The following is a 26,818-nucleotide window of genomic DNA, read 5'->3' on the forward strand; positions in this document are numbered from 1 at the left end:
CCAACCGGGACAAGCTGGCATCCGCGGTGACCACTGTCCAGTACAGGGGAGAAAGGATTTTCCCTTTTGAATTTAAGATCAGGGACCCTCTCGTACCCTGGCTCAACAGGGTCAGATAGTCTAGAGACCGAGGATTCCTGTCCCATTTCACCAGGATGTCTCTTTGCAGAGATCTCGTGTGGAACTGTGCAAACGGAACCACCTCAAAAAGGTAGACATTGTCAGGCCCAGCATCCGCATGCAAGCCCAGAGGGAAGACTGTCTGCTGGATAACAGAAGCAAGATTCCTGCAATTTCAGAAGTTTTTCCAGAGGAAGAAACATGCTGAGGCCGAGTCCAGAGTCAGACCCAGATAGTCCAGTCTCGTGGACGGAACCAGAGCAGACTTCTGAAGGTTCAGAATCCAATCGAACTCCCTCAGAGATTTCCTCAGAGTAATCTCAAAAGTTGTCCATCAGAGCAGTCACAGAAGAAGATTGTCCAGGTATCCCAGTACCGCAATCCCCTGCTGACGCAACAATGCTAGTACCGGGGCCAACACTTTTGTGAAGACCCGAGGCGCCCAAAGGGTAACGCCACAAACTGATAATGCTCCTCGCCCATAGCGCAGCCGAGGAAGCGCTGGTTACTGGCTCATATTGGAATGTGAATGTCAATAGAAGCGAGAAAATCCCCCTGATGTAAGGACACCACTACCGTGCGAATGAACTCCATTCATTACTTCTGTACCTGCACAAAGCAGTTTACCGCCTTGAGGTCCAGAATTGGACATACCTTGCCTTCCTTCCTGGGAACTGTAAAATCCCTGAAAACATTCCGAAGACGGAACCGGGACAATCACACCTTGAAGTAACAAGTCTTGCACCGCGACCCCGAAAGCGATCTGCGGACAAGCAAAGTTTGGAAGGGAAGAAGCTTTCTGGCGAATAAGACCGACACTCGATCTTGTAGCCGGACCGAATGACTTTGTGGACCCACTTGTCTTTTACCAGGGAGGTCCACGGATCCGGAAACCAGCAAAGACGTCCCCCCACCCCAAATACGGGTGAGGGCACCCCTTCATGCAGAGGAAGGCTTGTCCGCAGGTCTAGAAGTGCTCATGACTTGCCAGACTAGGTTCTCCTGGAACCTCTGGTGGAGGCTCTGAAGGGCTTGGATCCCTTGTCTTGAGACCCTGAGGGAAGAAAAGGCCAAAAAGGGGCTCTTTGCCCTTGGAAGCCTGCAGAAGAAAAGTAATCTTCTCCCCTGTAAGGCCCTTAATGATGTCACCCAAGGAAGCTCCAAACCGGTGATCCCCCACTAATGGGAGATCAGATAAGGCCTTGCCAGATAATATACTGAAGGGCCACTGCTGAGAGACAGTCTGGAAATCAAGGGAGATGCATCCAAAGAGACACAGACAAACTGTAGCCCATGGACCAACTGATCCGCCAGCTCTGCAAAGGCAGAGGGAAGCTGTTCCCCCTCCAGGTCCCGGCATAGTAGTTTAGCCCACTCGGTCAGAGTTTTGACACCAGGGTAAATACCAGCCTAAGTGCTGAACCAGCCACATTGAACATAGCTCCTCCGACCTCCTATCAGCCGGATCTTTAAAGACCGGGGACTCCTCAACCGGAATTAACCTGGAAACCGGCGAGTCCACTACAGGTGGGACCGTTCGATTTTTAAGCAAGGAATCCTCATAAGGATACCGCATCGCAAAACGCTTAGGAACCGCAAAAGCACAGAGCACTCCTATAGCAGAGAGAGGGAGAGAAAACCCCACAAAAAAGACTCACCACCACCGATCACTTACAGCCCCAGGCAAACATCACAACATGCGGCAATCAGGAAGAGACAAATCCAGGAGTCAGCACTAGGGGATGAGGAGGGGCTCCCACCGCCGAAATCAACGCCCATATAGCTTCAAAAACATGGCTGCCGCTATTTTCAATGAGAAAGCCACAATAAAATCTCACCGAGGCTACGCAAACATGGCCACCGATCCACAGCACAAAAGGCCCCAAGAAAATTCTACGTGGCTTTCCCGGGGGTCCATGGGGAACCCCAGGAGCACCGAACAGGATCCCAGCAGGAAGAGGGGCCCTAGCAGGAGCCCCCATCAGACACAGCCCCCTCCCAACTGTCGATCATCCGGTTGCCGCCCTCACCCCCGACACCCCAGACCGACCTAAAGGGTATGGCCACCCCATGGGAGGGAGGGTGTGAGCAGATGGGGGGGTAATAAGTCTGCAGAGGACCACCAAGAAGGGGGGTGCGCTGCATGGAAGGAGGGGAACCCAAGGGTCCGACCGTCCCAGGGAGGGGCCCAGGTCCACCCCAAAAACCTCCAGGGTCAGAGGGGCGGACAGTTACTTAACATACCAGGAACAAGGTGGGCACCGCTCCTGACAGACCACCGCTCCATCAGAATAGGGGGAGGCTGTTGGCCAGGAGGAACGCTGCTACTCAGGGCGTATGCGCCCTCGCAAGACATTTAACTTGCAGGCCAGCCCCCATCCAGTGGGGCTATGTAGTGGCCGACCTAGTGTGGAGCTGAGGCCTGCCCGGGCTCGCTGGCATGACTGGAGGGGGGACCCTCTGGATATAGATTATGCAGTCCATCACACCCAGCCCGGCAGCTGATAGTAGATTCTCACAAGAACAAAATAACAAAGACCGAAAAAAAATTCCATTTAAAAAGAAAAAAAATGCCAGGACCAGAGATCCCAGTAAGGAACCAGGCAGAAAAAAAAAAAAAGTGAATGCCTATAGCTGAGAGTAGGAGTATATCCCCTGGGACTGCCCCATAGGCATAGTCAACTTTTTTCCTGCCTAGTGTCCTACTCCTGTAGGGGGCAGTATAACCCCAACGGTCAAGAAGATAAGGAGCTGCGTCCATCAATGAACAAAAGAGAAATATTGTTTATTTATTTATTTTTTTCAAAATTGCCAGTCTTTTTTTTTTTTTCATAGTGTGTTTATAACGCAAAAAAGAAAAACCTGCAGAGGTGATCAAATACCACCCAAAAAAAAAAAAAGCTCTATTTGTGGGAAAAAAAAAAAAAAAGAGAGATACATTTTGAGTACAGCGTTGCACATCCGCACAATTGTCAGTTAAAGAAACACAGCAAAAAAAATGGCCTGGTTATGACGGGGGGGGGGAACCTTCCGGGACTGAAATGGTCTGATCTGGACAGTCAAAACGAAAGAGGAAGCTGGCTCACAAAGCTATACTTAATAAATACACCAACTTTTGTTCCCTTACCAGATTTTCCCTTTCAATGCGTTGCTGCTCTCTCTGTCTGTTCAGAGCGCTATGATAGAGACGGGAGGGGGTGCCGTTTGGTTTTTTCGGGGTCAGACTCTTGCTTTTAGACTTTGAAGCATTCCTGGACAGCTCTTTTAGCAACCTCTGGTTTTCTCGGTCTATGTGCCTGACCTCCTCGTTGCTGAAAGAGTAGTTCTTCTTGTTTCTGATTGGTGGTTGCTCCACTGATAGGCTTCTCGGCTCCTTCTTATCAAGGTTCATAAATGCTGCATGAAAAAAAAAAAATACATGTAAGTTGGGGCTACAGAGCTACATCCCATAACTGAACAGAATTACAACATGTTACATTTATTTTCTGTTTCAATAATTTTTCACCTTGCAGAACAACCCATTCAATTTAACATTGAAATGAAAAGGCAAAACATTTTTGTACAAATCTAAAAATAAAAAAAACACATTATAAAATACCTTTTTTTTTTTTTTTTTTTTTAGGCTCCATGTGCACGGGACGTTGTAAATGGCCGTTTAGGAGCAGTTGGGCGTTTTTTTTTCAGAAGCCCCTGAACCCACCAACATGTTATCTTATCTGTCCATGTACACAGGGTCGTTTACAGTCATTTGCAGGCAGTTGAGTTCAGGGACGTTTTTTGGAAAGCAATTATTTGCGTTCAAACGTGTGTTTTCCGGCGTTTCAAACGCAAAAACGCGACCGAACGCAATGACCCGCTTTTAGCACTCGCGGTTTTCCATTTTAAAGGGGAATGATTTTTTTGACCTCTAGGAACGGTTCTAAATGCAAACGCCCGCTAAACGCGGGTGCAAATGCGACCTAACAGACGTTTTAAAAGTCCTAAAAATTCCAGCATTCAAAGGGACTTTTAACAACGTCTCGTGTACATGAAACCTAAAAGTGATCACATTCCCTCTGTTCTCAGTTACATAAGAGATGTGGGGGGGAGGGAATAGCACACTGAGCTTGCCAGTGAATGGCTGTGCTACGAGGGAGTGTTAGGACATGTTTGATCATTGGAGAAGAGCAGACTGAGTTCCCAGCATAGCTGCAGAACTGATCACGGTGTGTTCTCCTGCTTAGTGTGATCAGTTTTTAATATGAAAGCAGAGGGACTGGCAGGAACACCGGGGAGTTTACTCAAAGAAACCAATACAAAGAGAACAGGATATTTCATCATACAAGTACATGGTACAGCAGGCAGATATCAGGAATATGAAGTGTTGGGGTAACAAACTCTCTAAATTAGAGCGCCCAGTAGCCATACATACTTGCAAGTAGGGCTTATTCGCCTCTGCTATGATCGACTGCCACCAGCTCTGAATACCCAAAGCTCTAGAACTTTGTGGTAGTAATGGAGCTTGTGCGCCACTCCCTCCTCACACCCATTCCAACTAGCCAAGCAGGCACAGAAGGGCCAATAGAAATGTGGGAGGGAATGGACTAGTTCCAACATTACCCAGAAGTGTCCAAGATTCAAAATGTTCAGTGTTCGATTGTAGCAAAGATCAATGAGAGCTGCAGCAGATGTGTGCATCTCCAGCTTGGCAAGAGCTCTTTTTTTTTTTTTTTTGAGAGTCACTTTAAGTGGAAGTTAACACTGATAGAAATATACAGGCTGCCATTGATGGCTCCCCCTGTTTCTGGTCACTGATATGGAACAAGTATGCCTTAAAACCTCTTAATGTGTATACTTGCCCCAGTAGCTCAAAAAATATTAAAAACATTGGTATGGTAGATCTTTCCTTTAAAGCTTTTTTGAATATTTTTTTCAGCACCAGGGACAATACTTTGTACACTTCACTGAATGAAGAGTGTCCCTTGTGCTGGTAGCTGCTAATTTAGTTGAGATCTTTATTCCTCTGCCGCCATACTCTCACAGCGGTGATATATCGGGGCTGTAGGGGTAGGTATGAGCTACTGGACCTGTCACAGACTTGTCAAAAGTAGCAGCAGCACGGCTTGCTGAGGGGGCACTGTTAAGAAGAAAGAGCAGACAGCGCTGGCGGGAGACTCCAAAAGATTAGGTAAGGGACCACTCTGAAAGATTGCTTCACAGAGCAGGAAAGTATAAAACGCTTACTTAAAGCATAAAGCAAAAAAAAACCCAAACTATCTTTAATATCACCTTACGTTTTCACAAGGGTGAGGTAGGGTTGAGGCATCTTTTAGGTTTTTACTACTATATGCATCCTTATTAGGGAGATTCCATCAAATGGGGCACAGCCACAGTTCAAGGAATCCCTAGCAACCTCTAAAGGAACCCTAGGATATACTAAACCCAGGTTGTAAATGGCTGCTTATAACCACAGGGAGGTAATAGCTCAAACAGCCAATGCCAGGATGTAAACCAAGTGTCAGATTTTATTTGGATCAAGCTAAAGAAGTTTAATTAGTGGGCATCACCAAACCCTTTACAACAGCAGTCAACTGCTGCTGGAGGAAATAGCAAGTCGAAGACAATTATTTCCCCTGGTAGTAGGTTGCAGACTGGGACCTCTGTAAATATGTACCTGCATCCTCAGGCATCCCTGTTGTGGCTTTTGTTAGAGGGAAAAAAAGCCAGAAGGCATCTTCCCAACCTTGAAAGGAACACCTAACCTTTGGTATCTTCTGTGTTACTCACCCCTCAGCAATGCATGGACAGCATTCTGATGCTTCAAGCAGAGGGAAGAATTGGGCCAACGGTCTGGAAATCCTCCAGTACAATACTGAGTGCCTCCAACTTCAATCATTATCTCCTTCTACATGTTGACTAAAAGCCCAATAATCAAAAGTAATGCTTTTAACTGGGTACATGACTGGCAGTTATGGGTCCGTACCATCCATTATTTACCAGTGTGTAATCTAGATTAAAAGAAATGTCAATGAGCAGACCATACAGCAGCTCATAGCTGAAAACGTTTGGTTTTTCACAAAATTCAATCATAACAAGACATCTGACTAAATAGACAACCAGTAGCTACAGAGCCAATAGATTGTCATCGTCTGGATGGCTTGCCATCTGATATTTAAAAAAAAAAAACAAAAAACAAATACTGCCTACGTAGATCTCCTCCTATGGGCATCAGAATGTGTGTGTGTGTGTGTCTATGACAACAAGCAAATGGTTCCACTGGAATAATTACATACATGACTCACTTGTTTAATGCTGAGAAAAAAAAAAGAAACAATGTGCAAGCTTCAGAAACAAATATCAAAAATTACAATGTGCAGAAAATGCATGCTCTGTAAAAATAAAAAAGCAGAGGAAAATCTAATAAATATATAAACATCTGTATCACGATATTAGTCTTAAACACATCTGAATGCAAATTTACCAAAAGCATTGAGATTACCATGAAAATCTGAGTACAGCACAAACCTCTCGAACAGGGCTAGGACTACCTACATTTACAGGACAGGATCTAAAGGCGATTTCTTTTTAAACACCGTGATGGGAGATTGCAACCTCTAAGTTTTTTCGATCTCGGTGTCTCCCTGGGAAGATTTGTGCAGCGGTCTTTCAAGCGCAATTTTGTGGGCAAAAAATACACTTCAATTACATTTTAAAAAAACGAAACAGTCAAGTTAGCTGGTGACTAGTGGTGACTACGAGTTGAGGACGGGCGGAAGAGTCGGCCGGCGGCTCACTAAACACAGACGCTCTCGACTCATTTATTTCTGTAAGTTGCTCTCTTTTATCTACAATAAATACGTTGATGGTTTTACACTATGAGGCACTTTTTTGTTGTTTCCACATAATACGTGATTGGACCTATGTGGGGATTCTTTTGGAGCCATCTGGCATCGGATCAACCTTACAGGAATCGGATGACTGATCTTTGGCTCATTAACACATGCTTCTGGTAAGCAGCAGTGGTGTCTCATCATCCTGCTGCTTTTGTCAGCAGTCACATCATCAATATATACAAGAGAACCAGTTCCATTGGCAGCCATACATGCCCAGGCCATGACACTACCACCACCATGCTTTACTGATGAGGTGGTATGCTTTGGATCATGAGCAGTTCCTTTCCTTCTCCATACTCTTCTCTTCCCGTCACTCTGGTACAAGTTGATCTTGGTCTCATCTGTCCATAGGATGATGTTCCAGAACTGTGAAGGCTTTTTTTTACATGTTTGGCAAAGTCTAATCTGGCCTTCCTGTTTTTGAGGCTCACCAATGGTTTACATCTTGTGGTGAACCCTCTGCATTCACTCTGGTGAAGTCTTCTCTTGATTGCTGACTTTGACACACATACACCTACCTCCTGGAGAGTGTTCTTGATCTGGCCAACTGCTGTGAAGGGCGTTTTCTTCACCAGGGAAAGAAATCTTCGGTCATCCAACACAGTTGTTTTCCGTGGTCTTCCGGGTTTTTGGTGTTGCTGAGCTCACCGGTACGTTCTCTCTTTTCAAGGATGTTCCAAACAGTTGATTTGGCCACACCTAATGTTTTTGCTATCTCTCTGATGGGTTTGTTTTGTTTTTTCAGCCTAATGATGGCTTGCTTCACTGATGGTGGCAGCTCTTGGATCTTATATTTAGAGTTGACAGCAACAGATTCCAAATGCAAATAGCACACTTGAAATGAACTCTGGACCTTTGATCTGCTCCTTGTAAATGGGATAATGAGGGAATAGCACACACCTGGCCATGGAACAGCTGAGCAGCCAATTGTCCCATTACTTTTGGTCCCTTAAAAAGTGGGAGGCACATATACAAACTGTTGTAATTCCTACACCTTTCACCTGATTTGGATGTAAATACCCTCAAATTAAAGCTAAAAGTCTGCAGTTAAAGCACATCGTTTGTTTTATTTCAAATCCATTGTGGTGGTGTATAGAACAAAAAAAGATTAGAATTGTGTCCATGTCCCAATATTTATGGACCTAACTGCATATTAGATCCTTAAATCGCATTTGGTAAAGTGCCAAGAAGCCAGCATATCATGGTTGCAGCAGACCCAGTGCAGAAAACTCTGTCTCGCCCGACCAATGTTTGCTTCCTGCCGGATCGTCACTTCCGGTTGCCGTGCAGCCACGTCCCAACACGTTTCGTAATTACAACTTCGTCCTGGGTCTTAAAAGACATAGGCAACTTTACTCTCTCTCTCGTCAGAAAAAAAATCCTGTTTGATAAATATCTGAATCCCTGGAAGAAGTCACGATGATGAAACGCGTCAGTACATGACTGTTACGGCAACAGATAGTGACGATGAGGAGCATTGGAAGTGTTGTTCCGGCGAGGTTTCCAGTCTAGTGCGATATTGCCTGCTGGCTTATGGATTGATACCGCTGTAACGCTCTAGGATATGTGTATCCAATGCTCCTGGTAATGTTATCATTGTAAGTGCAAGGTTTGAAGATTTTAATAAATTGATCACGTGTTTGAGACATATTACACTAGTGGAGCTTTCCTTTATCTCCCCTCTTTCATGAGCGAGTTCTATTTATTTTGGCAACAAGTGGAGAGCCTAGATAGATAGATTCCGCTCGCAGGGGAGGAAGATCAAACTCAGCAGTGTTTTTATTGTAATTTTTTCAATGAAGCTCTGTCCATCTTTCTAAAGACTTGAGATCTTCCTCCTCTGCAAGACCCATGTGTGCCTTCAAACCGGTTTTGGATTTATATGGATTTCAGATGAAATGAACCAAAAAGAGGTTTCGTTGCTGGGCTTCATGTGTCCATGAAAACACAGTCATAGTACAGCACCAATCCTTTTTAATTGAGTAGAATGTTAAATTATTCAGCTCATATATAGCCAAGATGGAATAGAGAAAATAAATGTTTCTTTTACTAAGAATACAAAGTGGCAGCAATCAAACTGCAGTAAAGATCAGGATACAATAGGTCTACTGCAGAGTGATGAATCTTATTTATATGGCAACACCTCCCCCCCCCCTCCCCCGACAGCTCCATTGAGGCGCCAGGAAAATTGTTCTTCTAATAATGTGGTTGCATTGCATACCAGATAAAAATCAAACAGTGTCATGATATGCAAGATCTGTGCAAAAGCTAATCAGCAATACAAAAATTAAAAACTGCCACCCAAAAAACTGACCACTTTGGATGACAGGGTAACCAAAACAAGACTTTGAGCTTCTGTAGATAGCGGACAGCTAAGTACATTACTGAATAAAAAAAAAAAAGAAAAAGAAAAAAACACCACATGCACTCTTGTGCTGTGCAGATGTCTTCAGCATTTACGCAGAAAAAACACGTTTTGTCACTTGTATAATCTCCCTGTACTATTTGTAATAGGATTGTCTATGATCATCGGTTCCATCTAGTGGCCATCATGCAATATTTTTCTGAAGTACCTCTGTCAAAAAAATACCACATTATGGCCACTAGGTCAAGCTGACTAGCGTAGGAGAAAATCCTATTACAAACAAGATTTTTTTCTTTTTTTTTTTTTTTTTTTTATCTTAAAGTGGATGTAAACTTGATTCACAAAATTTGACCTAGGCACATATATTTGCAGTGTTTTCTTATCTCTCTCCAAAGCCCCAAGTCCCTTGCGTTTCTCTTGCTCTGTTCTTCTGTTATCAGCATGATAACCTCTGACAAGTTCTCCGACAACCGAGATAAAACCAGGCTGAAATTTGTGTTGGGGTGGGTGCTATAATTAGATTAGCAGAGAGCTTGTCTATTCACAGCACATTCCTTTCTTCCTTTGCCTATGTGGAGTGGGGGTGTGTGCCGTTCCTCCAATCAGCTGTCTCACAGTGTCTGCCAAGACTACACTCCCAGTGCTGAACAGGAAGACAAAATTTCTAAAACTATGTGCACTTTCTAAAGAAGATAGCAAGCTGAAGACCGCAGATATACATGTAAAATGTATGTAGGGTGGAGATTTGTTTAACCTCTGTGTATCATCAGAGGCTGTTCACTTCACTTGGTATATGTGAGGGTTTACATCCACTTAGAGTAAGAATCGTTTTTTTAGAACCACTTTATTGCCTGCCATATCCATATACACAGTATGTGACAGCACAGCCGTGAGCATTATCGCTGAGCTGCTGCATATGCATGCAGCGGGCGTTGGGCTGGGAGCATGCTCGTTCGCACCCTTAGCACCGTTTACCGAGTTGTTACCGTTTATAATTAGTCACTGGGACAGAAATACAGTGATCACATGACTGGAAGCACACGTAAAACCCCCTGCAATACAAACCTTTAACCCCCTCCTAGCCAAAAGGAGTTGATCATGTAGAGGACTATTTCCATTATTTGTACAGACTATCCTCGTGTATAGTAAAGGCTCAATTCACATATGTGCGGTGGAGGAAATGCAGCAAATCCTGTGCGTTTCCCACACCACATTCAAATTGGACGGTGTTCATGCGAACTGCAAGGGGTGTCAATGCTAACACCACACCAAAACGGTTTGCAAAAAGCAGTGCGATTGACAGAATCTGATCGCATAGGTGTAAATACCCATGCAATCCAATTCCATTGCTGGAAAAAAAAAAGTTTTTTTTGTGCGGACGAAGTGATTTGAGCCATACAAATGAATGGCTCAAATTGCACCAAACAGAAATTGCATGTGATTTGAATAGGAATGCAGTGCGATTTCTATCCGAATCAAATGAGGTGTCCCGCACTGCATATGTTAACCCAGCCTAACGCTCCTGATGCCCAAAAATGCTTGACAGCTAACCCAAACATTGTCACACTGGTAAGTGAAATCTTCAAATGGAGACACCAGTTAAGGGAGCAACTGTTGGAAGAAGAAAATTCCCAGTCCATCTTATCCCAATCTGTGCCATAGGCAAGAACATGCAGTAACGTACAGACCAAATAAATATTCTACAGGAATATCTAGAGCAGGAATTCACAAACTACCGTCCTACAGCTGTTGCAGAACTACACATTCCATGAGGCATTGTAAAATTGACATTCACATACATGACTAGGCATGATGGGAGGAGGGCCGTAGTTTGGGAGGGCCGTAGTTTGGGAATCCCAACAGGAGGGCCGTAGTTTGGGAATCCCTACAGGAGGGCCGTAGTTTGGGAATCCCTACAGGAGGGCCGTAGTTTGGGAATCCCTACAGGAGGGCCGTAGTTTGGGAATCCCTACAGGAGGGCCGTAGTTTGGGAATCCCTGATCTAGAGCCTTAAAATTGAAATGGTAATTTACTTATGAAAGGCAACAAGAGTTGTGTATCAAGGGAGTGAGGGATAAGGCAAGTAAAACTGCTTTTTAACTGTACCTTAGACAAGGTAAGTCAATAGACTTACACAGCCCGCCTTTGGAATGAGCCCGCATCGTTGTGCCCATAGCAAATGGCTTGCTATGGTGGCAGACCCAGAAGAGGAGGAGCCAAGAGTGCTGGCGGGGGGGAAGCCAGAAGAGGAAGTCAGAACAGGAGCCTAGAGTGGCGGCGGGGAGACCCCAGAAGAGGAGGAGCAGAGAATTCCGGCGGGGTACCCCAGAAGAGGAAGAGGAGGAGCTGAGAATGCCGGCGGAGTACCCCAGAAGAGGAGGAGCAGAGAATGCCGGCAGGGTACCCCAGAAGAGGAAGTAAGAGGAGGAGCTGAGAATGCCGATGGGGTACTCCAGAAGAGGAAGTAGTTGGGGGCCGTTCTCTGCAATACCATTGCATAGAGGAGGTAGAGTGTATATATATATATATATATATATAATCACAGTTTTTTTTAGGGGAAAAAACCCTTTAGAATAGCTTTAGTCCTTGCAGTGTGGAGGAAGCCCCACTGCCATGGTAGTTTTGGAGTTTTCTTTAGAGTTCCACTTCAAGCCCTCAAATGCTCTGCTGGATAAAGTTCTTATCAAAAAAAAAAAACTGAATAATTCCTAAATCAGAGACAGACCGAAGAAACTTTTCTGGCTAAGGTAACGGCTTGTGGTATTATATACACATTCAGTTTGCTCACTAGTTATTAGCTGAAAAGCTCTACCTGGGGCCCCCGTCACTGTCATTCTTCAGCATAGTATAGAATTAATTTAGGACAACGCAGTCAGTATTTATTGTGGCATGCAGCTGTGAAGATACTCATCTGTTTTCTTCTCTGTCAAATGAATGCTCAGAAGTGTTAATTAACTCTTCAATCTTTAAAGCAAATTGAAATATTATATTTAACTTTTTATTTCATGCATCATAAAGTTATAAAATTAGGAATAAAATGAACTCGTAATATTTATGAAAAGGAGATAGGGAACACTGGTTCACAAAGAACCACCGGATACCGGACTACTCCCTCACCCAATTTTGCTTCTTAATATTTATATCCATTTGTTTAGCAGCAAGAATAGTTGGGTTGCTGCCTCCTTATGCTCGAATACTCCTAGCTAAACTAACGGAAGCGATAAAGTCTAGAAATGAAGGAGATAGACCAAAGCAATAGCAGTAAGAGTGGCCACAAAGGCAGATGCATTACCGAGAACTCAATGGATGGCGAGACATCTGTCTGCCTGGCATACTGCTGGGACACACTAGGATCGTCCTTCTGATTCAGCAGATGGATGAATGAAACACACATTGCAGAAACATCACTCCTCTTTTCCAGTGGAAAAGGAAAATATATGCTATTTTGTACAGTAGAGTTTTTTTTTTGAGATGTTGGAAAGGGTTTAATAAAAGATCACCTTATGTGATAAAACGTGCTTATTACCTCCCCTATAAAATATGATTGTTTGGTCGTGTATAGTGCTCGGTCCCGCACTGCCAGGCTTTGCTCCGACGTCATGGAGAGGCTGCCAGCTGTTCTGGGTTCAGTAAGAGCACCTCTCGACGCCCTGCTAGGTCTGCCCCCTCCATCTTTATTAAATGGAAGGCTTTGCCTCCTGGCATATGTCATGTGCATACCCCCCCCCCCCCCCCAGGAGGCAAGGGGGAATGTTTGTCTAGGTGAATAATGTGCACAGTGGAGGCGAATTTTAATTTTATTTTTTTAAAAAGGTAAATAAACAGAAAAAAAAATAAAACCGGTCTCGACATGCTCCAGACCGGAGGATGGGCTGGAGAGAAAGGATCATGCTGCAGAGGCTGAAGAGCGGCTTTAAAGGGACTGTGTTGAAAAGTTCTGTATTCCCATTCAAGTCTATAGGAACAGAAAACCCTCTAGAAGCAAGTCAAATGCAGAGCGGAAGGAGGTCCACTGCAGATCTAATGCTCTTGTCCAATTCTGAATGATCTCAGAAGCATCTCAAACTGATGACAATGATGCAAAACCAAAGTCCATCAACGCAGGCCCCAAGGCTGATCAAAGTCTGAAAGAGGCGCACAAAGTTGGTTGGTGCAGCTGGCCGCAAGATGATAGAGGGCAGACAGAGGAACTCACTTTTCTTGTATGGAGAAGCAGGGGTATATAGATCGTTTGGATGCCCCTTTTCCCCCTTCAATACAAGCACATCTGCTAAAGATTTCTACTTTTACGCTGGCTATATAAAAATTAGCAGCTTCCATGTGCACTGTTAGCGTAAAGGGGGAGTCTTAAAACCAGTTAGCCTGCAGGCTGAATAAAAATTTCCCAACGGTATGCCAGCTTTAGAGACCGCTGAACCACTATAATATATATATATATATAATATATATATATATATATATATATATATATATATATATATATATATATATATATATATATATATATATATATATATATATATATATATATATATATATATATATATATATATGTGTGTATTTTCACATACACACATCACTACACATTATTTCCTTGAGATTTGTCATTACTTTGGGAAGGCTGAGAGACACAGTTGCTGATGTTTTATTCCTTACAGATAATCTCATCCATCAATCTTTTATTTCATCTCTCTGTTTATGGATTTCAGTTGAGCAATACATATTCCAGAAAAACAATCCTTACACACATAGGTTAAATCAAATTATTTTGCAGTATTTTAAAGTGTGAAGATTGCTAGCAACAAACTATACCAGTGGAAGGGTGTTTTTTTCAAAGTACTTAAAATAAAAGATGGTGCCCTCCACAAAAAAGGTAGGCATGAACTGCAACAAAGGTTATTACAGTTCTCAGTAGAATGTCATAGCTACTGCATAAGAGGGATTTCACCTTTAACCTTCATTGTATTAGTTCTAGAAAGCAGATTACATGACTAAGCTGTTAACAGGCTGTTGGAAGTTCAATGATCCAATGGATATGCTGTCACTACTGGCTTGCAGACAAACACTGACCCAGCCTTAACTTTATGACCACCCTCCTAATATTGAATAGCAAAAGCAGCTCTGACCTCCCGGAGGCATGGTCTCCACATTGAAGGTATGTTGTGGTATCTGCCACCAAGCCATCAGATCCTTTAAGTCCTGTAAGTTGTGAGGTGGGGCCTTCATAGATCGGACTTGTTTTCCTGTACTTCCCACAGATGCTCAATTAGATTGAGATCTGCAGAATTTGGAGGGCAAGTCAACACCTGAAACTTGTTCTGTTCTTCAAACCATTCTTGAAATATGTTTGCAGTGAGGTTGGGTGCAGTTTCCTGCTTAAAGAGGCCACTGCCATGAAAATGTGTAGGTAGTCGGCCAAAATGTTTAGGTAGGTGGTACGTGTAAAAGTAACATCCACATGAATGGCAGATCCTGTAAATTGCGAGGGCTTCACATGATTTTTTTGTTTACTATAATATTATATATATATATATATATATATATATATATATATATATATATATATATATATATATACACATATATATACATATATACACACACATACATACATATATACACACACAAATATTTTCGAAAGTATTGGGATGCCTGCATTAACACACAAACTTTTATGGCATCCCACTCTTAGTCCGTAAGATTCAATATGGAGTTGGCCCAACTTTTGCAGCTATAACAAGCTTCAACTATTTTGGGAAGGCTGTCCACAAGGTTTGGGAGTGTGTCTATGTGAATGTTTGACCATTCTTCCAGAAGTGCATTTGTCAGGCTCACGGTCTTTGCTCTAATTCATCCCAAAGGTGTTCTGTTGGGTTGAGGTCAGGACTGTGTGCAGGCCAGTCAAGTTCCTCCAGCCCAAAAGACTCTATGTCTTTATGGACCTGGCTTTGTGCACGGTTTTTCAGGGGTTGGGCTTGGCCCCTTTGTTCCAATGAAGAACAAAAAAAAAAAAAAAATCCTGTGTGTGCAGTACCCCCATCAGCCCCCTAATACTTAACTGAGCCCCATCTAGATCTTGCAATGTTGCAGCAGTATCTCAGGTGCCCGGGACTCCCCTCCTTTGGCTTCTGCTACTGTCAAAGTCAGCCAGAGAATGAGAAGAGAAAGGTGGCGAGTCACATCTCTGCGTGTCAATTCAGACACGGAGCTGCAACCTGGCTCAGGTGCCCCATAGCAAGATGCTTGCTGTGGGGGCACTCAAAAGGAGGGAGGGGCCAGGAGAGCTGAAGAGGGACCCAAAAAGGAGGATGATACAGGCTGCAACTGCACAGAGCAGGTAAGTATATCATGTTTGTTATTTTTTTTTTTTTTAAATAATATTTATCAAGTTTAAATTCACATACAAAAAACATAAAATAACAAAGTAGTACAGAAGTGCATTTAGAAAAAGAAACACAGAGAAGGCACAATGAGCATTATGTTCAGTCCGGACATCATTAGTGAAACAGGAGTGTCCATAGGGGTCAGTCAATCAGGCATTGTGAAGGCGTGTGCCAATATCGGCCAAACAGTAAGTACATCCAATGACCCCCAGGATGCGCCGCGTCTGTCAGTGCCGCCCAAAAAAAAAAAAAAAAAAAAAGGGGGGAACTCCGCAAAGGAGCCCGGCGAGCCCAACAGACACCGCACATAGTGCTAACATCAGTGCATATTAGTATCCACGTTACAGTATATACTTCAGCAGAATCAGCCTCTGGCCTCAGGAAGAGACGTTGAGAGAGAAAGAAAGTCAGTAGGAAGAAAAAGAAGGGAAGAGACAATAAAAGGGGAAGAGATAGACAGGGAGGGTAGAACAGGTAGGGAAAGGGAGGTCCGGATTGGGGGCACGGGCCCCCGGCAGGAGAAGGCCAGGCCGGAGCCCCAGAGTTCAGCCGCTAATAATAGGTGTGTGCACATCTGAGATCTCATCAGAGTAATACATCCACCCCATCCAGGTGTCCTTAAAGCGTTCCTCCCTGCCCTGTGATGTGAGAACTCGCCGTTCCGCCTCCATCACCAGGTTGACCTCACGCTTCCACTCAGAAAGCGTGGGGCAGGTGGAACTCCGCCAATGCCTCGGTATGAGGCACTTGGCGGCGTTCAGCAGGAAAGGAACTATACTACGTTTGTAGCATTTGGTTGAGGAGCGTGTATCATGGAACAGGTATTGAAGGGGAGTGCGGGAAGGAGGGGTAAGCGACAGCTTGGATACCCAAAGATGTACAGCGTCCCAGAAGGGCTGCAGTAGGGGGCACTCCCACCAAATGTGGAGGAAAGTGCCCACCTGGCCGCAGCCCCTCCAACAATGGGGGTCCCAGCCCGGAAAAATCCGGGCCAATTTGGCAGGGGTCCTGTACCATCGGGGTACAAATTTATAGGCCGACTCCTGTATCCTGGTGCTAATATGTTTGTTATTTTTAACTAAAAAAAATATATGAGAGACGTCCGCATACCAAGACTTTTGGGCAATTTCATACTCCCAACTTTGTGGGAACAATTCGGGGATGGCCCCTTCCTTCCTGTTCCAACATGACTGCATACCAGTGCACAAAGCAATGTCCATAAAGACATGGATGAGCGAGTTTGGGGTGGAGGAACTTGACTGGCCTAAAAAGTAAATTAAAGCTCACTGGTCCTGTCACATAACACAGTTGCAGAATACCCATTTGAGAAGGATAATGGGGGAATCTGAATTCTATTCATACACATCTTTTACAGAAAAACGGAATTTTTGTAAAATCTTACCTGTAAAATTCCTTTCTCTGGGTCCTCCGACAGTCGCCGCCTCTTCATATTCGTCACATATGGGGTATTAGACTTTGCTCCAAAGGAGTAGCTAGGCAACAGAATATGTTAACATTAAAGCTTTTAACATATCCCACCCTCAAGGGGTGGTCCCCTCAGTCAATACCCTCCTACTTCCTGCAACCATATCTCAGTTTTAGTGGAATAGCAGTAGAGTATACAACCAAACCCCAAAAGAGGGGCGGGGCGGCGACTGTCGGAGGACTCAGAGAAAGGAATTTTACAGGTAAGATTTTACAAAAATTCCGTTTTCTCTTACGTCCTCCGACAGTCGCCGCCTCTTCATATTCGTCACATATGGGGACGTCCCAAAGCAGTGCAAACATGAGGGGTGGGAAACGCATCCGCGCCGAAAAGGCAACGCAGTCTCCGCATCAAAGAAAGGAACCTTACCAAAGGAAGGAAACCAGCTGGGCAACAGGAAAAACAAGTGCTCAACAGGAGCAACAACCCAGGAAAAGACAAAAAACCAGGGGATACAAAACTTATCCCAACAGCCAGAGGTCCCCAACGAGGGACCCCAGGGAATTGCCACACTAAGAACCTTGCGGCCAAAGGAAGCATCCGCCGATGCCTGAACATCTACTTTGTAGAATCTTGTGAACGTGTGTACGGTCGACCAGGTCGCCGCCTTACACACCTGGGCTACAGAAGCCCCATGACGACAGGCCCAAGACGTACTCAAAGATCTAGTAGAGTGCGCCTTCACAGGTACAGGGGGAACCTTCCCCTGCAAGGCATAGGCCTGTTCAATGGTCTGCCTGATCCATTTGGCGATGGTAGAGGCCGAAGCCGCCATGCCCTTCCGTGGACCCTCTGGAAGAACAAACAAGGAGTCCGTCTTTCGAAAAGACTCAGTCGATTTAAGGTAAACCCTTATCGCCCGAACAACATCCAGAGAATGCAATCTCACCTCCTTTGGATGTTTAGGCTTCGCGCACAGCGAAGGCAAGACAATATCCTCATTAAGATGGAATTCCGAAACTCGTTTCGGAAGAAAAGAAGGATTAGGTCGCAAGACCACCTTATCCAAATGAATAACCAGGTACGGAGACTTGCAGGACAAAGCTGCCAGCTCCGACACTCTGCGAGCCGAAGTGATCGCCACCAAAAAGGCGACCTTTTTGGACAACATAGACAACGAGATCTCCCTGATCTGTTCAAAAAGGAGCACGTTGCAACACAGACAGAACGAGATTCAAGTCCCAAGGGGGCAAAGGATCCCTCCTAGGAGGAACCAGATGCCGCACACCCTGAACAAAAGTGCCAACCAAGGAGTTGGAAGCCACGGGACGTTGAAACAGAACGGCCAGCGCAGACACCTGACCCTTTATCGTAGCCAGCGCCAAACGCTGATCAACACCCGTTTGAAGGAAAGACAGCACACGGGAAACCGAGTACGTGCGGGGTGAAAACCCCCTGGACTCACACCAGGCAAAATAGGCCTTCCAAGTACGGTAATAAACCTTCCCCGAGGAAGACTTCCTCGCGTTGATCAAAGTATGAACGACCTCTGGAGAGAGACCCTTCTCCTTCAGGACCTCGGTCTCAACAGCCAGGCCGTCAAAGCCAGCGACTGTAAAGCAGGATGGTATATCGGTCCTTGAGACAGTAGATCGTCTCGAAGAGGCAGACGCCACGGGACGTCGACCGCCAGATTCACGAGGTCTACGTACCAGGACCGGCGAGGCCAGTCCGGTGCCACAAGAATCACCGTGCTGCGTTCCGAGTGTAACCTGCGAAGGAACCTGGACAGCAACTGAATTGGTGGAAAAGCGTACAGCAGCCTGTACTGATGCCACGGGGCCACTAACGCGTCCGACGCGTCTGCCCGAGGGTCGCGCGTCCTTGCCACGAACCTTCTCACCTTGTTGTTGGGACGAGACGCGAACAGGTCCACATCTGGAAGACCACACTTCGCGCACAACATCTGGAAGACAGCCGGGTGGAGAGACCATTCCCCCTGATCCAGGGTCTGGCGACTCAGATAGTCCGCCTGCCAGTTCTCCACCCCCGGAATGTGAACCGCCGGGACATGAGTCTCGGCCCAAGACAGAATGTCGGCCACTTCTCGAGCCGCTCGGGCACTCCTGGTGCCCCCTTGGTGGTTGATGTAGGCCACCGCTGTGGCATTGTCCGTCTGCACCCGAACCGGGCAGCCCTGCAGCCGGTCCGTCCAGCGATGAAGACAGAGACTTATCGCACGCAATTCCAGAATGTTGATCAGAAGGGAAGACTCCCCCTCCGACCAAGTTCCCTGGGCGGACAGAACGCCCAGAACACCACCCCAGCCCGACAGGCTGGCATCCGTGGTGATCACCGTCCACGAGACAGGACGAAACGACTTGCCCCCGGACACCAACGGGGACTGGAGCCACCACAGAAGGTTTCTTCTGGTGCGATGACTCAACGAGATTTGAAGATCCAGAGATTGAGGTCGCCCGTCCCACCTGGACAGGATCTCCGCTTGGAGACCCCGCGTGTGAAACTGGGCGAAGGGAATCACCTCGAAGGCCGAGACTATCAACCCCAGACATCTCATGCACGTCCGCAGAGACGAGTGCGGAACGTCCATGAGGGACCTGACTTCCTCCTGAAGAGTTCTGAGTTTGTCTTCCGGCAGGAAGACCTTCGCCTGCACCGAGTCCAGAATCATTCCCAGGTAGGGAAGACGAACCGACGGACTCAGTGTCGACTTTGGAAAATTTATCGTCCAACCAAACTCCTGCAGAGTTTGCATCGTGACAGACAGGTCCTTCTCCAGACCCTGGCTGGTCGCAGACCGAACCGGAATGTCGTCCAGATACCCCAGGACAGAAATGCCCTGGGTCCTCAATAATGCCAGAACCGGTGCAAGCACCTTGGTGAAGACCCGCGGAGCCGAGGCGAGACCAAAAGGCAACGCCACGAACTGGTAGTGATCCTCCGCAATGGCAAATCGAAGGAACCTCTGGTGACCCTCGAAAATGGGGATGTGAAGATACGCATCCTTCAAATCGATGGAGGCCATGAATTCCCCCGGAACCAGGGCAGCCACCACCGACCGCAGGGATTCCATGCGGAACTTGCGAACCCGCACAGAGCGGTTCAGAGCCTTCAAGTCCAGAATTGGACGAAACTTGCCCTCCTTTCTGGGCACGGTGAACAGATTGGAATAAAACCCCCGAAATCTGTCCCGATGAGGCACCGGAACCACCACTCCCTGAGCCCTCAGGTCCCGCACCGCCAGGTGCAGGTCCCGCAAACGCTCTGGAGACAGTTGAAGATTTGAGGGAAAAAATCTGCTCTCCGGCCGAGAGAGAAACTCGATCTTGTAACCAGATCGAACGATTTCCTGAACCCATCTGTCCCGCACACGGGCCAACCAGGGCTGAAGAAAACCGAGCAAGCGTCCCCCCACCCCAAAACTGGGTGAGGGCGCCCCTTCAGGCCGAACTGTTATGGGCTGCAGATCCGGATTGACCGGACTTCTGTTTCCCAGACCAGGGCTTCTTCTGAGAGCCTTGACCTTTGAACGGCTTGCCCTTGTAGTGAGGCCGAAAGGCACGAAAGGATCCCTGAGGGGGCCGAAAATTAGCATGCTTCTTCCCAGAAGCCCCCTTAGCCTTGGGGAAATGGGGCAAGAGAGTGCTCTTACCCCCGGTGATCCCCTTAATCAACACATCCAAGGACTCCCCAAAAAGGCGAGACCCATCATAAGGTAGATTGGCTAAGGTCTTACGTGAGGACTGGTCCACCGACCAACATTTTAACCAAACCAGGCGGCGAGACAACACCGCCACGCTGTGCACACGTGCAGCCAACGGAACCAGGTCCAGGTCCGCATCACACAGATACATGACACCCTGGTGGATTTGATCCACCATATCCAGGGTCGCCGGCGAGGCCGAATCGGCCACTAGGACGCGCCTAAGCATCTGCGTCCAACTTGCGATCGCCTGGGCCGCCATGAGAGAAGCAAACAGAGCCTTAAGCATAGAACCCGTAACAGAATAAGTATGACGGCAAGAGACTCCAATCTCCAATCCGTGGCATCACGGAACACAGGGGAATCCTCTGCAGGAATCGCAGTGGCTTTGTTTAAAACCGCAATTGCGTGATCCACTGGGGGAGGCACACACCACCTTTCATCAGTGGAAGGCGAGAAAGGATAACGCAGCTTGAATCTACTTGGTACAGCAAAAGGTTTGCGCAGATTGTGCCATTGTTCCTTAACAGCGCGCTGAAAATCATCATTGCAGGGAAAAACCTGCGGCGTCCTGCGTTTTCTCTGCGTCCCATAAGCCGCCAAGGCGGCGGGGGGACACACTTCATCCTGCAAACGTAGCGTTTGTTTTATGGAAGCAATCAATTCATCCATGATTGCAAGCTCTTCAGGCGAGCCAGGGGGAGAATTATCAACCCCCTCAACTTCAGCCTCCACCTCGGACCCCACTAGATCTAGGGAGGAGCGGGACCCCGATAAGGAGGCCCCCGCCATAACAGCCCCATCACCTTCACCCTCAGAATCAGAGGAAAGAGCAACTCTGGGCCTTTTAGTAGATTGAGCAGCCACCAGCATCTGTACCTGAGCAGCAAAGCCAGCCACAATAGTGGCTAAATCCCCCCCTGGGGGGGAAACAGCGGTCCCCTGGCTTTCCACCAAGGCGGTAGGAAATTTGCCCTCCTGAGAATCCATTGCCCCTGTAATGCCGTACAATAAAGGGTTAACTGCCCCTTTAAGCAAGCGCGGCAAGCGCAGCCCACCGCACCACACTCAAGCACAACGAGACCCCCACAGGGAATATGCAAACTGAACACAGGCAATGGATAGCAAGAACAGAAGGATAAAACCTGAGGAGACCCTCGCCGCTGCTGCTGCCTCGACCGGTGTTCCTGGAAAGAGGAAGTGATGCTGCCAGGGCGCTCTATGAAAGCCTATGGAGGCTACAAGAAAATGGCCGCCATGCATGTAAAACATGCGGCCGGAGCGAGTGTAGGCAAAATGGCGCCGTTTGGCGCCGAAACCGCCGCTCCACAGTGCAGTAATGCACACATGACATCCCTGTATAAGAATACATGTCAGATCGCCGCAGCGATCGCTGTATATGCCCAAACATGCCAAAAAAAAACATGCCCCACAGCACACAGCTTCACACACTGACCAGGCTGACACACACAGTGTCACACAGCTCCCCCCCCCTTGCAGCCCACAGCATGCAGCCGAGAGATAGGGAGACAAGCAGTGTGAATATAGGCAGGTTACACAGTCCCAGACTGACACCCCCCCAGACAGACAGGTCCCCACATAAATACACTTACCTCACATGGCGTGGGGGACCCGCACAGGCGAACAAGCCGCTGCACATGAGGCAGGGAGAGTCGCATTCAAGACGCACACAATGGGGGTTAAGAAACCGCACAGCGTCCAGTGAGGTAGCCACCTCACCAATCATCCCTGCACCGAACAGGGATGGGTCGTTCACTGTGCCAGGAGCGTTACCTGGCTGAACGCTCGATGGCAGGCTGGGAAGCCACTGACCCACGACCTGCGACCAGGGGGATCAGCCCGAGACCCAGCCCGCATGATCCTCTTCATCAGAAGAACTAACTAACGCTGACAAAAATAACAGCTAAGTAAAGGTAGTGAGAAAACTCAAACAAAATTTCAAAAAGAAGAAAGAGTCTGGGGCAGAAAGCCCCAGCACAGAGAAAGCCAGCCACTCCTGACAAGCTAGACATTAAAACTGAGATATGGTTGCAGGAAGTAGGAGGGTATTGACTGAGGGGAACACCCCTTGAGGGTGGGATATGTTAAAAGCTTTAATGTTAACATATTCTGTTGCCTAGCTACTCCTTCGGAGCAAAGTCTAATACCCCATATGTGACGAATATGAAGAGGCGGCGACTGTCGGAGGACGTAAGAGAAACATTTTTTTTTTTTATAGACATGGAACCATGACAGTAATGCCCCATACACACGTGCAGATTATCTGCAGACTTTTGTCTGCAGATTTACCTTTTCTATGTAGTGCAAGGGCCTGCCGGATTGCATACAAATTGAAAGTGTTTAGATTTGACCTCATATTATATGGTTATGGTAAGTCTGCAGACAAAAGTCTGCAGATAATCTGCACGTGTGTATGGGGCATTATAAAAACACTTGATAACATTTACATAGCTAAGATACAACCACCAAAAATGAATAGTAACATGCAATATTTTCCTTTAACAACTGCATAACACAAAATTAAACAGTTGCACAATGACGAAGTGTTTACTATCAATGCCATCTTTTTCCAACATATGTAGAGGTTGTAAACCTCAAAAAACTGAATTTTTGTCAAATCTTACTGTAAAATTCCTTTCTCCGAGTCCTCCAACAGTCGCCGCCCACTCATACAGTCTTCACCAATGGGTATTGACTTCTTCTCCACAGGAGTAGCTAGGCATAAGACTTGTTAAAAACAAAAGCATTTAACATAGACACACCCATGGGGGCTGTCCCACTGGTCAATACCCCCCTGCAGTAGCCATCCCAACTCAGTTTGGTAGCATAGCAGTAAGTGTACAAGAAAACCCCAAAAGAGGGGCGGGGGCGGCGACTGTCGGAGGACTCAGAGAAAGGAATTTTACAGTAAGATTTTACAAAAATTCAGTTTTCTCTTACGTCCTCCGACAGTCGCCGCCCACTCATACAGTCTTCACCAATGGGATGTCCCAAAGCAGTGTAGACATGAGGGGTGGGAGACGCAACCGTATAAAAGGCAACGCAGTACCCACATCAGAGAAAGGAACCTTACACGCACAGTAAGAGAACCTTCTGGGCAACAGAAAAGGCTCATCATGAGCAACAACCCAGGAAAGCAAAAAACCCAGGGGATAAACAACCCCAACAGCCAGGGACCCACAAAAAAAAAAACAAGGGTCCCCTATGGCACTGCCGCACAGAGAACTTTGCGGCCAAAGGAGGCATCAGCTGATGCCAGAACATCAATCTTATAGAATTAGCAGCCTTGCACACCTGGGCCACCGAAGCCTGATGCCGGTAGGCCCAGGACGTACTCATCGATCTGGTAGAGTGCGCCTTAACAGGGAAGGGTGGAACCTGTTCCTTCAAAGCATAGGCCTGGACAATCGTCTGTCTGATCCATTTGGCAATGGTCGCCGCAGACGCAGCCATGCCCTTCTGAAGTCCCTCAGGAAGGACAAAGAGGGAATCCGATTTCCGAAAGGATTCAGTGGACGACAGGTAAACCTTGATCGCCCGGACAACATCCAAGGAATACAAGGCAGCCTCCTTAGGATGCTTAGGCTTCGCACAGAGCGAAGGCAAAACAATGTCCTCATTAAGGTGAAAGTCAGACACCACCTTAGGAAGAAATGACGAGTTAGGTCGCAAGACCACCTTATCTTTATGAACCACCAGGTAAGGAGAGCGGCAAGACAAGGCCGCCAACTCCGACACCCTGCGAGCCGAAGTGATCGCCACTAAAAAGGCAACCTTCTTAGACAGCAGAGGCAACGATATCTCCCGGATGTTTTCAAAGGGAGAACGCTGTAACAAGGACAGAACCAAGTTCAAGTCCCATGGAGGTAAAGGCTCCCTCCGGGGAGGGGCCAAATGTCGCACACCTTGAATGAAGGTGCGGATTAAGGAATGAGACGCCACAGGGCATTGAAAAAGAACAGCCAGTGCAGATACCTGGCCCTTTATCGTGGCCAGCGCCAGGTGCTGGTCCACACCAGACTGGAGGAAAGCCAACACTCTCGTCACCGAGTATGAGCGAGGAGAAAACCCCCTGGACTGACACCAGGCAAAATAAGCTTTCCAGGTACGGTAATAAATTTTACCAGACGAGGCTTTCCTAGCCTTGATTAAGGTAGGAATGACCTCTGGGGAGAGACCCGTCTCTCAGGACCTGGCTCTCAACAGCCAGGCCATCAAAGCCAGCGACTGTAAAGCAGGATGGAAGATCGGTCCCTGAGACAGTAGATCTTCTCGCATTGGCAGCCGCCAAGGAGGTGCGACTGCTAGGTGAACGATGTCCGCGTACCAGGACCGGCGTGGCCAGTCCGGTGCCACCAGAATCACCAAGTTCGGTTCCGAGGCCAACCTGCGAAGGAACCTGGATAACAACTGAATCGGAGGAAAGGCATACATCAGATGATACTGATGCCAAGGGGCCACAAGCTCATCCGAGGCGTCCGCCAGAGGATCGCACGTTCTTGCCACGAACCTTTCCACCTTGTGGTTTAGCCGAGACGCGAACAGATCCACGTCTGGTGATCCCCACTTCGCACACAGCATTTGGAAGACCTCCGGGGGTAGGGACCATTCCCCCTGATCCAGGGTCTGGCGGCTCAGATAATCTGCCTGCCAATTCTCCACACCCGGAATGTGAACTGCCGAAATCCCCGGGACATGAGCCCCGGCCCAAGACAGAATGTCTGTCACCTCCCGGGCCGCCCAGGCACTCCTGGTGCCCCCTTGGTGGTTGATGTAAGCCACCGCGGTAGCATTGTCCGTCTGTACCCATACAGGGCGGCCCCGAAGTCGATCCGACCACTGGAAGAGACACAGTTTGATCGCTCTCAAATTCCAAGATGTTGATTGGAAGGGAGGATTCCTCCTCCAACCAAGTGCCCTGGGCAGACAGGTTGCCCAGGACTCCACCCCAGCCCGACAGGCTGGCATCCATGGTAATCACTGTCCACAGTAACGGACGGAAGGATTTTCCTTCCGACACAGGGGACTGAAGCCACCACAGAAGATCCATTCTGGTCCGGCGACTCAACGAGACACTCAGATCCAAGGACTGAGGTAGTCTGTCCCACCTGGCCAGGATCTCCCCTTGGAGAGACCATGCGTGAGACTGAGCAAATGGTATCGCCTCGAAGGCTGACACCATCAACCCCAGGCACCTCGCTTGAGCAGAGTCCAGAACCATTCCCAAATAGGGAAGACGAACTGAAGGAGACAAAGTCGACTTCTGAACGTTGATGGTCCAACCAAACTCCTGGAGCGTCTGTACCGTAGTCGACAGATCGCGCAACTGGCACTCGATCTTAACAAGAGATCGTCCAGATATCCCAAGACCGCAATGCCCTGTGCCCTCAACAGGCGCTAGCACTTTGGTAAAGACCCTTGGAGCCGAAGCGAGACCGAAAGGTAACACTACGAACTGATAGTGGTCCTCCACTATGGCGAATCGGAAGTACCTCTGATGACCCTCGAAAATGGGGATGTGCAGGTACGCATCCTTTAGAGCGATAGAGGCCAGGAATTCCCCTGGACTCAGGGAGGCCACCACCGAGCGGAGGGATTCCATACGGAACTTTCGAACTCGCACAAAGCGGTTCAGAGCTTTCAAGTCCAGGATCGGATGTACCTTGCCCTCCTTTCTGGGCACATTGAACAGATTCAAGTAAAACCCCTGAAACCTGTCCCAATGAGGCACCGGGACAATCATCCCCTGGGCAAGGAGATCCTGCACCGATTGATGCAGGTCCTGTAACCGCCCTGGGGTCAAATGAAGATTTGAGGGAAACAATCTGTCCGCCGTCCGCGAAAGGAATTCGATCTTGTATCCTGATCGAATGATTTCCTGAATCCACCTGTCCGGAATTCAGAGCA

General features: G+C 47.3%; 1 protein-coding gene across 1 annotated transcript in view; it reads right to left on the reverse strand.

The window, feature by feature from the left end:
* CFAP97 (cilia and flagella associated protein 97) overlaps positions 1–26,818 on the reverse strand; it is a 93,106-nt gene that overhangs the window by 41,425 nt on the left and 24,863 nt on the right. Inside the window, exon 4 of the mRNA XM_082245727.1 lies at positions 3,248–3,516. Within this exon, the coding sequence (XP_082101853.1) occupies positions 3,248–3,516 (269 nt within the window). The remainder of the gene's footprint in view (positions 1–3,247; positions 3,517–26,818) is intronic.

The sequence above is a fragment of the Pelophylax lessonae genome (assembly GCF_965119305.1).
Source record: "Pelophylax lessonae genome assembly, chromosome: 1".
NCBI classification, from domain to species: Eukaryota; Metazoa; Chordata; class Amphibia; order Anura; family Ranidae; genus Pelophylax; species Pelophylax lessonae.